Raw genomic sequence first — 15,296 nt, 5'->3', positions numbered from 1 at the left:
GGAGCAGAAATGTGGGGAATTGGTTTTGCTGGAAATGTTTGTTGCAGAGAACAGGGGATATAGAAGCTTTCTTTTACTTTAAATGTGTGAATACTCCCAGTAGTACTGTTCATGTATTCTTTGGAACAAGAAGGAGAAGGAAAGGGGAAAAGGTGGAAATATATAGGCAATCCTAGATTATTTTTGCAATGAGGGATGGAAGAATTTATGTTTAGAACCATGGCTTCTGTGTTGGATTTAAGGGCAATTTACCTAAACTACTTTCTCTATTTCTTTGAGATGTTTTTGCTGAACTGCTGCTGAGGCAGTATCAAAGCGGCAAGAGAGAGCAGTTAATAAACTTGTTTTCTGACTCATTTTACCAAAGTTTGTGCAATCCCTGAGAGCAGAAAAACTCTCACTCTGGTCCTCAGTGCAAAAATCTCCAGATCAGATCTCAGCCTTGAGCTTCTGCGTGGTATATCTTCTGCATGATATCCCTTCTGCATGGCATCCCTTCTCAGCCTTTTATAATGTGGCGGTGCCAATACATCAATTATTTTTAAGATGGCTGTGCTAGAGCATAGATTACTGAAGAGACCAAAGTTTTGGGTGAAAACTGTAGTACTCATAGTACATATTTTAGAATTAGAAGTCCTTGTTATCTGTTATGAACAGCAATGTACAGTATAATTTTTCTTTTCTTCTGGTTCACAGTTACCTGATAGGCTTTGCAGAGGAGTGTTTTAGACTAGTCTGAAGCTCCCGCCTGTTCAACTAAACCAGGTCAGTTGGTGTCAATGTTAGCAGAAGCACACCCAAGGTCAGCTTTCCAAGGCAGAGACTGCAATTATCTTGTGTGCAGCGGTCACTAACCCATGTAGATAATAAGGAACCATGAATATATAAGTTGGTGTGTTTCAGTACAGAGGAGCCCTGAGCAAGGTCCAGTCATGCAGCTCACGTACGCCAAGCATCTCAGCCATGTGGGAATGGGGCTGTACTTGGGTCAGTCCTCCTGTTGACAAGCAGGAGTGGCTGTCACAGGCTCAGCATCTTGCTTACGTGGCTCTGCTGCTTCCAGGGCTTCAGCTCCCACCACTGCGGCAGAGACAGGGGGCAGCTGAGGTATCTCACTAACACAGCGTTGTTAGTGAGTTAGCGTCCTTATTTGCCTTAACTGTTCTCTTATCCAGGTGTCCAAACTATCCATGGCACACCTTTGCTCTGAAGCTTTTGGCATTATCTGAGATATCTTGTCCTGGTAGAGACTTGGACGGATGGGCACTGTCAGCTCAGTGCACAGTTTGGGCACTTGGGTGTCCATGGTACTTGTTCCCATCTCTGAAGTGACAGCAGTGAGGGGCTTTGTGCTCTGTAGGCTTTTGAAGTTAATCCAATCCCATTATTATCCTTCCCGTTAGCTGGAACTTAGGGGCATTGTGTCAAATAGGCATAATTGATGGGTACTGCAGCTCCTTATATTATCTGTAGTGTGTACTTACTGATACGCTTTTGAGGTTGGCTGATGTAAAATTCAACACACCAGCTGTGTCTTAGTTTGCAGGCTGAGGTGCAGATTATGTTCCCTTATTTATTCTATTTGTTGTGGTTAGTCAGACTCAGAATCATGCTAGAGATAGAGTTTTAAAGATATCAAAGCTCTTGTGCATTTTATTTTCTGTCCTACTTGGAGGAGAAAGTAAGTATGGGAAGTTCTTTTGGACATATGTATCTGTTTATCAGGCCCAGAGAAGTTTTGGATGTCCCGTCATGGGAAGTATGCAAGACCAAGTTGGACTGCACTTGCAGCCACCTGGTCTAGTGGAGAGTGTCCCTGCTTATGACAGGCGCTTGGGACTAAATAGTTTCTGAAGTCCCTCCCAGACCAAACTAGTCTGTGATTGAATGGTTCTTTGATTTCACCTGTGCTTTGTGCAATAGAAAAATTAGTGTTTTGTATTGCAGGGCCTCAGCAGAGGACATATTTGCACTATTTTGGGCGTCTGTCTCATTTTGGAAGATGGTTTTTTTAAAATAATTATTTGTAAGTTCCATTCCTGGAATGAAATGTAAGCAGAATTGCATTGCTGCTGACTTCTGCAAACATTTTGCAATCAATCTAATGCTATATAGTGTTAAAGGGCAGTTTTCAGGAACCATCCTTCAATGGAAAGGTGCTATTTGAGGCTCAGGTTTCCAAACTAACCATAAGGCCTACTTACAGGCTCCCGAGTTTGGAAACTATGTGCTGCCATCAGGGATAGAGATTTGAGTTCTCTAATAGTACTTTAAGTGCCACCTGAATTTTCTATGTGATATTCTTTCCCAAGGTAACAAAGGCAGAAAGTTGCAGAGCCTGGGCTTATTTAAAATGCACTCAAAGATGCAGATCCAGGATTTTCTGCACAGGCATCATCTACCAAGTTGCTTTTGTGTTGTAAATTGTGCAATAGACAGATCGTGTTTTACATTAACAAGGCACCTGAAAAGAAAAATGGAGATAAATTAAGAGATTGGGATTTTGTACAGCTTTTGAGCAGGGAAGGGGCCTAGTAAAATGAAAAATGTGAGCTTGAAACAGTTAATAGGAGGAAGCAGCATTCTGAGAATCGGGGAAGGTCTTTTGAGCTGAAATTGTTTTGGCAGATTGTTATGGTCTGAACATGAGAGAAAGTCTGAGAAAGTCCCAAGCTGATTTTGAATATATCCACATCCACACTGTGGGAGCATTTTGAAGGCAGAGATGTTTCTTCAACTAGTTAGTGACATTTCTTAGCTGAGAATGATGGTGGGGCTAAGGTTTCAAAGTATGAAATTAGGTAAATGCAGCTACTAAGCTTTTGATTTTAAGAACTTGACTAAATTAGAGGTATATAAATGAGCTACAGGAATTAGGCAACAGGAAAAAAATGAAAAGACTGTGCCGGTCAGTTGACAAGAATATTAAATTGCTTGTGTATAGAGGGAATAATAGGTGTCACATTTGTTTAGAGAATAATGTCTCCATTTTCCATTCTGAGGTTGAGAGGTCTCTCTGATTTTGCTATCACTCATTCTGCTGGCATCCTCTTGGAATTATTCCTATTTATCATCTTTGAAATTTGATTATTCTAAAGGGGGAGAGGGTATAAAATGCCATTGGTGGCTTTTTTCCTTGGCAGCAATTTTATGGGTTTTTTTTCCTGTGAACTCTATGATCTTTCTTTCAGTAGACCAGCAGTTCCAGTGTTGTCCTTTTACTTGCAATAATGGAAAATACACTATTTTATTTATCTATTTTTGGTACTGGTTTTGCCTCTCTAATTCTAGTTTGGCCAGGTAAAATTAGAAAAGCTGTTGCTCATTCTTCAGCCTGCTGAAACACACAATACCCCAAAATCAAGAGAACACAAGGAGCACATATATTTTATGAAAGATTGTAAGTTGGGCCTTGGAGACTGATACTTTGAACAAGAACAATATTTAATTTTTAAATAGTAGTTCTGTTATTAAAAACTGCTATCCTTTCTCTACAAATAATACTTGTAATACATTGTCAGCTTACTCTATTTTATAGAATCATAGAATAGTTTGGGTTGGAAGAGACCTTAAATATCATCTAGTTCCAACCCCTCTGCCATGGGCAGGGATGCCACCCACTAGATCATGTTGCCTAAGGCCCAATCAAGCTTGGCCTTGAACGCCCGCAGGAATGGGGCATTCACAGCTTCTCCAGGCAAACTGTTCCTGTGCTTTACCACCTTCTGGCAAAGAGTTTCCTCTTAACAGCTAAACTTCCCCTCTTTCAGTTTAAAACAGTTCTGCCTTGTCCTATCACTATCTACCCATGTAAGAAGTCACTCTCCATCTTTTTTATAAGCTTTCTTCAAGTACTGAAAGGCAGCAATGAGATCTTCCTAGAGCCTTCTCTTCCCCAGGCTGAGCAACCCCAGCTCTCTCAGCCCATCCTCACAGGAGAGGTACTCCAGCGCTCTGAGCTGCTTCGTGGCCCTCCACTGGACCTTCTCCAACAGGTTCACAGCTTTCTTAGCTTTCCGGAAATTCTTTTTAGGGCTTGCTAGCTGTCATTTTTATTTTGCCTGTAAGATCTGAGATGAGTAAAAAGGTTACTCTGCTAAATGAAGCATGAACAAAGCCAAGGTGCAAACATTATGCAATATTAGTAGAACAGAATAACAAAGCCAATACCGTGAATCATGCTCTGTGTGTGGTTCATTTATGACCTTTAGCCACAAATGTATGAGGAATCAAATAATATTACTCTGAATGAGTGATAATGGTGCTACCCAGCTATAGGGCATCTTGAATGTTGTTCCTGTGCCCTTTAAACACTGCAGAAGTCTTATTCCTGCACCTCTTCCTTGCTGCTGCATTCCCTCTTGAAACCATTGACCCATGATCCCAATCTCAATTTCTTGATTAGATCATCTTTAAAAATATATAATTATACCTTTCTTTGCAAAATAGAGATCATCTTTGCAGTAACAGGAAAGGGTATAACATTAATAAGCTACCTTCCATGCCCCCACCTCCTCCCAAAAAAATCAGTTTTTAAATAACCATCACTCAGCTCTCTATAAGAGACTTGGCTAGTCATCCAATAGCTGTAAAACAAATCAGTAAATGAAAATCCCCCTACAAAAGAAATTTAGAACGTTAGCAAAATAGCCTAAGTGTTTTATGATGTAGGTGAAGAACAAGGACAAAAGTGCGGTTTTGTCAGCTCTTTTTATCAGTGATTTGATGAAACCTGGGGAAAAAGAGAAGGAAGGTGTAAGTGAATTGAAGCAGAAAGGAAGGAGAAAAGTAGAGAAACTCTTCCCTACTTGCAGCAGATCTTTGCCTTGCACACACATTTCTGGTTGTGGCTCTTGTTTTGCAGGAGATAATGGAAAAGACGGACATGTAAGTTGACTGCCTATCTCTATAGCTGTTGGAGTCCAGGGCATTCCTTTGGTTGCCCTGGAGGGTCAGAGACCTGGGCAGGGTGGTCTGGGACCCCAGCCCAGAGCCCAGGGCTCAGAGAGACACTGGATTTAATTTCAGTCCATGGGAGAGGCTTCTTGCACTGCAGGAAGCATTGCAGGCCACAAGAGTGTGAAAAATAGTAGTTTAGTATGTCACAGGGTGAAAAAACAGTGGGTTTGGGATTTTTGGCATTGAAGTGAATGGGGCAAGATGGAGAATCTGGGGCATTGTCTCCTTCTTCTTCCTTCTTGTTCCCTCACTCTATTTCTGCAGTGACGTTAGCACAAAGTAGTTAGTGAGGATTGGGTCAGAGTAAAGATGACCTTTTTAGTAATAGTGATAGACATTGGTAATAAATAGTAAATAAAGAATACGTAGAAATTAGTATAAAAGATAAGGACAGCCCAGAGACAGGAGGAGTCACCAGATGTCCGAGCACGGCAAACATCTTTTGGACACTGAGAAAATTGTAAGATAAGAACTAATAAACGAAGCATGTAACCTTGAAGACTCCGTCTTTTCCTGCGTTTGGCACAGAGCTTTGCAGAGGGCCAGAACTCTAAAACCACCTGAATGCCGGGGAATTTAAACTCCAGGGAAAAGGAGCCCCCGGCATATAGCAGTCTCATGGAAACATGAGAAGGGAAATAGAAGAGCCACTGCATGATAGAGGACTGTGAATCTCACTGTCACAGCTAGGAATGCAGTCTTGCACTGGACTTTGAGGAGTTGGGACAACTTTAGGTGTGTCAGTTTTACAGAGAACATGTTTTAATGGACACCAAAAAAAGAGGGGGGGGAGGGGTTTGGGCTGGTATTCACGTAAAAGAAATAGTCCTTAAGAATACAAAAACCACATAGAGAATGACAAGATTCAGCAAGTGTAGTTTAAGACACTGTCTGACAATAATTAATAGTCTGTGGGTGAATGAAGAAAAGTGGATGTGAATGCACACAGTCCCTGAGTAAACCACACATCTTAGAAATTAAATTCATCAATCCTGTTAGAAGTCTTGCCTGTTCTTTAGGTTGGTTATCTGGTCTCAAGTTTGTACAACTAGCTGTGGATTTCAAGTGCTCTGTAAGATATGTATTAGCTTTGATTTTTTTCATTTCAGCTATCTAGCTTCCCTAAGCAATGACAAATACTCAAAACTCATGGTGATAAGCCTGTGGTATTTTGACCCATTTCTGTTACAAAAAGCAAAAAGCTTGTAATATTTCAGCTCTTGTTTCTTTAAACAGAAAACAGGGGGGTTAGTCCCTAGCATGCTGATTCTGAGTGGACTGGCACAACCGCATCTCCTGTGCTTTCCTCACCATTGATTATTCTGTCAATCATAGAATGATTTAAGTTGGAAAGGACCTTAAAGATCATCCAGTTCCACCCCTTGTGCCATGGGCAGAGGCACCTTCCACTAGACAAGGTTGCTCAGAGCCCCATCCAACCTGGTCTTGAACACTGCCAAGGATGTGTCATCCACAGTTTCTCTAATAGATACATTTGTATAAAAGAGCTTCTCCTACTTTTTCTTCCAAGTAAGATGGGGGCGGAGGGGGAAAGCCAAGCACTTGGTTTTCTTCAAAACATTCCGTAACTTCTCTGGGCAATCAACACGGTATGTTATTCTCAACTGAGACAAATGCCAGATAAAGGCACAGATTTGGCTGCTTATTCTGTGCCTTACACATCAGACTCATCACTGCTGCTTTCAAATACCTTCTGCTTGTGTGCTGAGTGCTGACAGTGGCTTGTTTGGGTGTCTCAACCTTTCTGTAGTAAGAACTGACTGCAATGGAGTGTTTTCTATTGGACTCTTCTTGGAACTCACAGTGGCTTGTGTACACAAATGCACACAAATACTTCCCCCTACATTCTGCTGGGTTTTGTTAAAGAAAGCAAGTTCAAGGAAAGGCTTGCATATTTCTGCATTGAAGGATTTGTGTGTGTCTGTCTATGAGAGTTTACTCAACAAGTTCTTTGGGGAACAGTCAGTGATTGTCCCTTATACATCAGAGCTGTCACATATATGATTGCTGAGTGGGTACTGGAAAAGGATCATTGATTTTTGTGAATTGAAAAAAGAACAGAGGGAGCAGAGGAAAGCAAGAATATAGTCTAAGGCATTTGAGAGTGATGGGGGATTGAAACTGATTTCTTCAATCATGACGTTTCTGTAAATGTTCCAATTTTTTGCTCTTAGAAGCAAGAGTGTCAGAGATTTTAGGGTTTTTTCCAGTTCTTAGCAATCTGCCTTAATTTCACTAAGATATACTTCTGTGATCCACTAGTTTGAACCTGAGGCATGCAGGCACTGGGTATAAAAATTAGGGTTGCAGAAAAGGAGAAAGAAAATACAGTTTCAGGTGTACTGATAAGAACTGCATGGAGAAAAGGGAACTCCTACCTGAGAGAGAGATTGCTTTACTTAGAATCATAGAATTGTTATGGTTGGAAAAGACCTCTAAAATCAGCAAGTCCAGCTGTCCAACCATACTTGCTATCTATAGTCTGCAAAGATTTTGTGTGAAGGGAACTAAAAAAGGTGTGAAGAGTAGAAGAGCACATTTCTTTGATCAAGAAAACCTATTTCTGTGAAATACTGTCTTCTGTTTTTAACATAAGTGTGACATATTTAGATCTGTGAATGCGCTGCTACAAAAGTGTTAGAACTTTGCATTGCAAGAACTACAAGGTTTGAGGACCTATGCATTTTCTTCTGGTCTGAACCAGGACCTTGCTAGATTTTTTTTGACTACTGTCAGAGAATCACAACAAAGAAGCCTACGGGACCTGGTATATACAGTTTTTTTTAAAAAAAACTTGTTAGATTGTGAACACCTAGTTGGGGAAGAAGCTTGGAAAATTAGTGTGCGATAATAAGATATCCTCTTGTTTGTCACATTGTCACTATAAAGTACAGCAGCATCCAGGAGAGGCAATAGCAGTCTTCTGAAGCTGTGTGTTTCAATTGGTCCAGCTGGCTCTTTAGAGTCAAAATCTATTTTTACATCCTTCCTCTGCCTCAAGCTCTTTTAGCTGCTCAAAAAACTGATTTGTACCTTGTGTTGCCATGACTTTGAGAAAAATAAAAGAGCACCCCAAACCTTGCGGTTAGAGAAGTGAGAAGCTGCAGAGGACAGGTAGTAGCAACAGAGCTCAGTGTTCCTACAGAAACAAGCTCTGTAGCATTACTTCCCAGTTTTAAGTGCAGGAAGGCTTTGGAAAAGGGGAAAAAAAAGCATCATAGACTAAAAAAGTTTGGTTTCCTGTGGGTTTGGTGTCATTATTGATTGCAAGCTATAACTTTTCCCTTTCTAGGGCATTTAAAGGTACTGTTTCACATGTAGAACCTCTGCTGCCTAATACAAGCAGCTCGCTTTTTGGTTTCCCCACTGTGGGAATTCTAGTGTTTTTTGTCCTCCACTACCCACCAGTTGTTGACCTAGATTTCACATGCCACGAGGATCACTAAGGATTAACAGATATATAGATTTTTGAGGATATAAAGAAACACATGTGATGTCTTTATCAGGTTAAAAATATATTTTTCAACTTTTAAAATGATTTATGATTATCTTTTGAGGCAAAGGAGGTTGGTAACACTGCTTATTTCATCCAAAAATATTCTAAATTCTGTATTATATACTCTTTATACTATACTAAATATAGTATATTTAAATATCATAAAATTCTATCCAAAGTAAAACTGCTTGTTGCCAGTGATTTAAGCTGACAAATAAAAAAGGTGTGCAGCTACCTAGCTGAAGAAATGTATTAGCATGCAGAAAGCAATACTGCTTCCTCTGGGAGGTTTTAATCAGGACACTTGTAGTGATTGAGATGCAATACTCTAAAGTGAGAAAAAATATTAACAAAATCAAAAATCTAGAGTGTCTTTCATGCAAATATTCATCAGTGTATCTCATGTAATTACACAGTCAATAAATCAACATAGTGTGTAAGTGCTTCAGTCATGGTCTAAATATCTTAATGACTGAAACATTTTCACACATGAATAATTTATACCTGTATGATTCATTTATCATATCCATCCTTTACTTGAATATGAAAAAACTAATTCTTCTCTGTCAGAGAATGTGTGCTTGATTATTGCCTTTTGATTTCTCTTCCTTGTGCTTCTTTTCCACTGTTAGACACACTCCATTTCTTCTCTTCTGGTTCCTCTAATGTAGTTATCTTATTTATTCATCCTGTCTGCCTTGATTTGTATTCCCAGTGCATGTCAACAGGCACCTGGGAAATAATACTCAGGCATAAGCTGCTTGTGCTTATGCAGTTTCCCAAGCAACTGGAACCAGCACCTTGAGAGATTTACACATTCTCAACAGATATTTGCCTTCCATTTCCTCTCCTCGAGGCAACCATTGCAGAAAGAACTTGTGCAAGTTGGGCTTTGCCATTTTCTGGATCAATGTGAGTTAAAACCTTTGTAAAGGTACTGATGTCAAACATTGTTTGAGTCTTCTTCCCATATATTTATAAATGTGAAACTTTGTGGCTCCAGAAACCTCTGGAGTCAATATGAAGATGAAAATAATTGTTTCTCAGTGCAGGAATGGGAATAGGGAATGCTTAAATTCTGCTCTGCTGCACATGCTTATTTGGCTGTTCGCAAGGTACTGCATGCATCCTGCCTTACTTAGACCTTTAACCAAGCATCTAAGGCAGGAATTTCATTTTAATAAACTCCTTCTGTAGTTAGTAAGAGAAAGACAGGTAGCTGCTGAGGGCAGTTCATGCAGCTTTAAAGCTACTTAGTGCTTGAAACTCCAGGCAGAAATGCTACTGGGTGGACTCTATTCTTTTGGCTCAGAATTTAAAGATCAGTTCAGGTTTGCAGAGCAGCTTATTTTGGTAGTGCCTGTGAAGGTTGAGCTTCTAAAAACTCAGCCCTTGTTGTGTATAGAAATTGTTCATTCAGATTTAACGACCACTTTCAAAATTGCTGAATCTTGCCTTCAAACCCTCAGATTTCAAACTTGAGAAAAAAAGAAGATCAGCAAGAATATAAAAATTGTTTCAAGTTGCAGGGGGAAAGGAGTTCTATAATAATTAACTGACACTTTTCTGGTATTGTATGTTATTCCATCCAACATTTTTTCACTCCATTTCAATATGCAGTTTACCTACATTACACTCTAATGGGGAAGAGCACCTTCACTGAATGTTCACCACTCATTCAATTTCTTGTATCATTACATGGTGTTGGGGGTTAGGTTCAGTTTTGGGGTTTTTTTCTTTCCCTATAAAATTTTCCGCCCCATAAGTTGCTAAGAGACTAAATACTGATGCTTAAAGGGTACTTGACCCACACAAAAGAAGTGGCGAGAGTGAGGGAAGATCACTTAAGTCTGGGGTGGGGAGGGAAAGGCTCAGGGGCTCCGGGAGCTGCGGGTGCCTCCTTCCTGCTCTCAGCACTGGAGAAGATGGTTGGGTGACTGCTAGCTGCGTAGAGTCCACTCTTGATGGAGTGTCCGGTCCTGGGAATTCTATCATCTGCCAGAGCGCTCAGGAATTCGGAGCTTCTCACCTGCCCTGCTGGATTTTGGGTCAGCTCGGGTCCAGCTGCCACGGCTTCTTCAGCACTGCTCACTTTGCCTGCCAGGACACCCCCCCTGCCTGCTGGGGACAGCCCACCGTTTCCAGCCATCAGCCCCAGAGTTTCCACTGTTTCGGTTTGGTGCTCTTGGGGTCCCAAGAGATCAGACTGCCCAGGACTTGTGAGACAAAGCCCCTCGGGGTTCTTGGTTCTGTTTATTATTGTTATTGCTGTAGTTGTTGTTGTTTGTTTGTCCTGTTATATTTACTAGTAAAAAACTGTTATTCCTTTCCCCATAGCTCTGACTGAAAAGCCTTTCTAATCTTCTAAATTACAATAACTTGGAGGGAAGGGGTTGGAATTCCCCATTCCTAGAGAGGCCCTGCCTCTCCCTAGCAGATACCTGTCTTTCAAACCAAGACACATGGATTGTTAGTTTTGTATGCTAATATAGTTTCAGTGTCTTTTCTGTGCCAGTATTACATTTTTTGATTATTTTTTTTAGATTTAAGACTGAGTGGAGTATCTTTTATCTGTTCTCTTCCCCATACTTGGAAGCTCAGCTGCAGTTCTTGTACAGCTTCAATCCTAGTGTCTTCTGAGACACATCACAATTAAATATTGCCTTTGTATCCTCACAGCTGGTTCCAGTGTGTTGTAAATACCAATCTCTCCTGTTTATTGGCAGGACATTTGGTAACTTTGATCCAGCATAAGTCTTTGTTAACTCAGTTTTTCTCTTATTCTGATTGTAAGCACCTCCAAAGGCTTCTGATAGCACTTGTCTCAGTCTTTTTATCCTTAAAGGACATCTTCTCTTACTGTATCTTACTGCACTGAGATGAGTTATTGATCAATGGATATTGGTTAGTACGAGCTCTCAGCCAGTCTCCAGAACTTACTTTACCCTGCTTTGTTTTGGCATTTAGGAAGAAGCCTGCTTACTTTTTGCTTTGTTGTGTCTGGCTCTTGTTCTCCTGGGTAGTTTCTCTCCACAGTGATTGACCATGACTGTTGCTCCAACTTACTTTCCTGTTTTCTGTATTCAGTGTTGATCATTAATTATCTATGTCCTGTTGTAAGGCAGTATTTTATCCAGTGACAAGATGTTGAAAGAATCTTCTGAACCTCCTCACATGTATTTTGCTTTAACTTCTACTACTTCTAGGTACTTCAGCATATTGTCCTTTTTTTTTATTTTGAATGATTTCTTTATCTTTATCTTTATCTTTATCTTTATCTTTATCTTTATCTTTATCTTTATCTTTATCTTCTATCTTTATTTGATTATTATAGCTGTTGTCTACAGACCTTCATCTTCTTTTGTGAAAATTAATTTAGCTTCCTTCTCTTACCTATTCAGTTATTCATTTTTGTCTGATAATTTTCTATTTTTTAATTAATTCTAGTTTTCCAACATGTCTGTTTAAATTCCAGGTAATGTTTCAGTTTTTCAAGAGAATGATTCACTAACACCACCTGTTTCCCTCATCTGGTCCATTTCTGATTCTGACAGATTCTGAAACTTTCAGACATCCCCGATTCACAGATTTCCTCTTGCTTTTTTCATTTTCAACGTCAAGAGCTGATTATTGACACCTTATATGATGCTATTCCAGTATTTCTTGAAGTGGCATGTTATCTGGTTAGAGAAATAGAATAGCCACGGAGATTTTATGTGGGGAAAACATGAAAATGGCATAAATACCACATTGGTATAATACTGACCTTTTGTTGTCTAATTTTAACAGATTCAGTAGCAACAGCTTCTGGGCCACTACTAGTTGAAGTTGCCAAAACTCCTGGCGCTGCTCTTGGGGTTGCACTAACTACCTCGATGTGCTGCAACAAACAGGTCATTGTCATAGACAAAATCAAATCTGCAAGTATTGCAGACAGGTGAGTGTGACAGAGGACTGACACTGCCGTCCATGCATCCATTTTAGTTCCTTTTCTGTTTGGTCTGGTTTTAAAGGAGCTCTTCCCTTTTCTGAGAAAATCAACTGAACCAGGTCCTCTCAAGGTTGCATGTCTTAAAATTAGCACTTTGTCAGATCCCTGTTCCAGACTGCTGAGTCTAAGACTTCCAGGACGCCATCTACTTTAGCTCATTCATGTAGTATTCAGTGACATAAGCCAGCCCCCATGTAGTATGTGAGTGGCTGCTTGCACTATGCAACTCAGGAGTTTAGAGGTCTGCCCTGGCTAGTAAATGTAACGCTGTGGCAGAGATTAGTATTAAAAAAAATAAAAACAAAAACATAACCCACTGGAATTCTTGAAGTAAGCCCACCATATGGAACAGCTGTCAAGGGAAGTAAATTTTGAGGCTTTGCAACCTTGAAGTGTTCTTTTAGAATATATCATTCATTCTTGTGGCGCAGTGAAATGGAACTCTTTATGTCTGGATTCATTACTGGTATTTTAGAATTCAAGTGAGGTATAAGGAAGACTGGCTTCTGTATTTCTAAATTGTTTTGCTGTAATATTTCCACTTCATTTAAACCCTTAAATAAAACCATTTAAACCATTAAAATTATAGCTAGATATTTTTCCCCAGTGGTCTGAACCCCTGGAACAGAGTTGTGGGATCTTTTCGGGGGTGCCTGTGTGTGTGTGTATGTGTGTGCTTGTACATATACAATATATTTCTATATTCATATTTCTATCTAAATTTTTTAAAATATTACGTTTCAGCAGCAAGTTCCTCCTGCATGTCCCCAGTCACCCTACCTTGTAACTCCTCTTTGGCAACGGTGCTTTTGGTAGCACCCACTTGTAGCAGTGAGTCTACAGCTCCTCTGTGGGCTTTTCCCTACAGTAGAATCTTTGAGAGTGACGGCCATTGATCCAGGGGTGTTCTCCAGTTCAATGGTGCAGGATGCTTTAATTTTCTCCCTCTGTTTTTTCCCATTTCGCAGGGAGTAACCAATTAAAGGAGCTGTCCACTTGACTGGTACGTCGGGATGCTGACTGCTGTGTTTGCATTTCTCAACTCATCCAGTAGCCAGTCTCTTGAGTGCAGCGAGATTTAGCAGATAGCCCCCACCCCAATCCTAGAGTCACCATGCTAGCCCTGGTTTCATTATTTGTTTGACTACTGCATAATTTCATCATCATTTACAGCTTTTGTACTAATAAATGTTTGAATTATAACTCAAAAAATGATGAACTGGGTGCTTGTGTGAGGGGTATGTGACCAAGTTATTCGAGTCTCCTTAAGCTCTTCTCATTTTATCCTGCTGCCATTCACACATATTTTTAGAGTCAGCTACCCCATTGCAGTTCTGTGAGTGATGTCTTGGCATATACTGTATTAACTGAATTGTTTTTAAGGTTTGTACTAATAGAGATAAAGTCTGACCAGTGACAGTGCCTACAAAATACAACTGTCTCTCGAAAATAAAAGAACACGTTCATAGTTGTCATGACCAGTGTGAAGGCAGAACTCATTTTGCAAGCAAAGAACATACCTAATGATACCGAGTTTTTCCCCTTTTATATAGATGTGGTGCATTACATGTAGGAGACCATATTCTGTCCATCGATGGCACCAGCATGGAGTACTGTACGCTGGCGGAAGCAACGCAGTTTTTGGCTAATGCGGCGGATAATGTCAAACTGGAGATCCTTCCCCACCACCAGACACGGCTAGCGCTGAAAGGCCCAGAGCACGGTAAGAGGATCATTTGGTAGCACCTAATACCTCTTTCTTTTATTTTGCCTGCCATGCTGAATGGTCAGAGCCATCACTACAGTTATGTCTGTAAATGTTGTTTCAACTCCCCAGGTTATGCTTCTGCAGTTTCTGAGCACCTCTGTGGCTTTTTGGTCTTAATGAACCCTCTGAGATTCCTACGGCCAGAGGGAGAAATGTTTTGCTAAGAAATACCTCTACAAACTTGTAAATGTACATAAGGACACCTGTTTACTCTGCTGTTGCAGTTGTTGGGGGTGCTATGAGATACTTCAATAAATTAATCTCTACATTGTTTCTTAGAGTGGGGAAGCAGTACCACAGCCAACTTATTTTCAGCATATTGACTTGATAGTTATGGTCACTTCATTAATAACATCTGTTCTCCCCTAAAATACGTAAACCACTCCCGTATTTTATCTTGTTAATGGCATTATTATTTATTGCTGTCATCTTTTAAAGTGCTTCTGAGATTGCTTCATGGGTTCACTGTCAGTGCTTATGAAAACTGTTTGGAAACTGTTCCCTAGATTGCAGACCTTTTCATTGTGATACTTATTTCATACCAACATGCTTGAATAGAATGGCTTTCCATTCTCAAATCAAATGTATATAAAATGTCTTAGTATTTGAAGATGGAGGCTGCCTATCTTGTCTTCTAACTAATCATGAGAAAGCTTAATTCACATCAATCCATGAATTCAGTCTAAAACAGCACATCTTGATAGCCATCAAAACAGTAACAAGGGTTATCAAATACACAGAAAATAGGTACTTGTGTTGCGGCAGGAACCAGTGGTATCATTTTTCTGAGCCTGTGGTACTGTGCTTCTGCCTCATTTAGACCAAGATTTCTGAGGTCTCGAAATGTCAGTGAAGGTAAATGTTCTGGGACATCTGTCTTGGTTTGGAAGACAGATATCTGCTAGGGAGGGGCAGGGCCTCTCTAGGAATGGGGAATTCCAATCCCCTCCCTCCAAGTTATTATAATTTAGAAAATTAAAGGGGCTTTTCAGGCAGGGCTATGGGGAAAGGAATAACCATTCTTTATTAGTAAATATAACAAGGCAAACAACAACAACAAC

The 15,296-nt window shown here is 40.2% G+C and overlaps 1 protein-coding gene across 7 annotated transcripts in view; it reads left to right on the top strand.

Annotated features, from left to right (window-relative positions):
• The window catches only part of GRIP1 (glutamate receptor interacting protein 1), a 231,377-nt gene that overhangs the window by 167,348 nt on the left and 48,733 nt on the right, over positions 1-15,296 (top strand). For all 7 annotated transcript variants that reach the window (XM_040061326.2, XM_040061325.2, XM_040061327.2 and 4 more), the window contains exons 8-9: positions 12,266-12,413; positions 14,021-14,190. In XM_040061326.2, the coding sequence (XP_039917260.1) occupies positions 12,266-12,413; positions 14,021-14,190 (318 nt within the window). The remainder of the gene's footprint in view (positions 1-12,265; positions 12,414-14,020; positions 14,191-15,296) is intronic.

This window comes from Hirundo rustica, chromosome 4 (genome assembly GCF_015227805.2).
Source record: "Hirundo rustica isolate bHirRus1 chromosome 4, bHirRus1.pri.v3, whole genome shotgun sequence".
In the NCBI taxonomy this organism is placed as follows: domain Eukaryota; kingdom Metazoa; phylum Chordata; class Aves; order Passeriformes; family Hirundinidae; genus Hirundo; species Hirundo rustica.
Note: the sequence above shows the minus strand (reverse complement) of the source record. Positions and strands in the feature narration are given on the sequence as shown.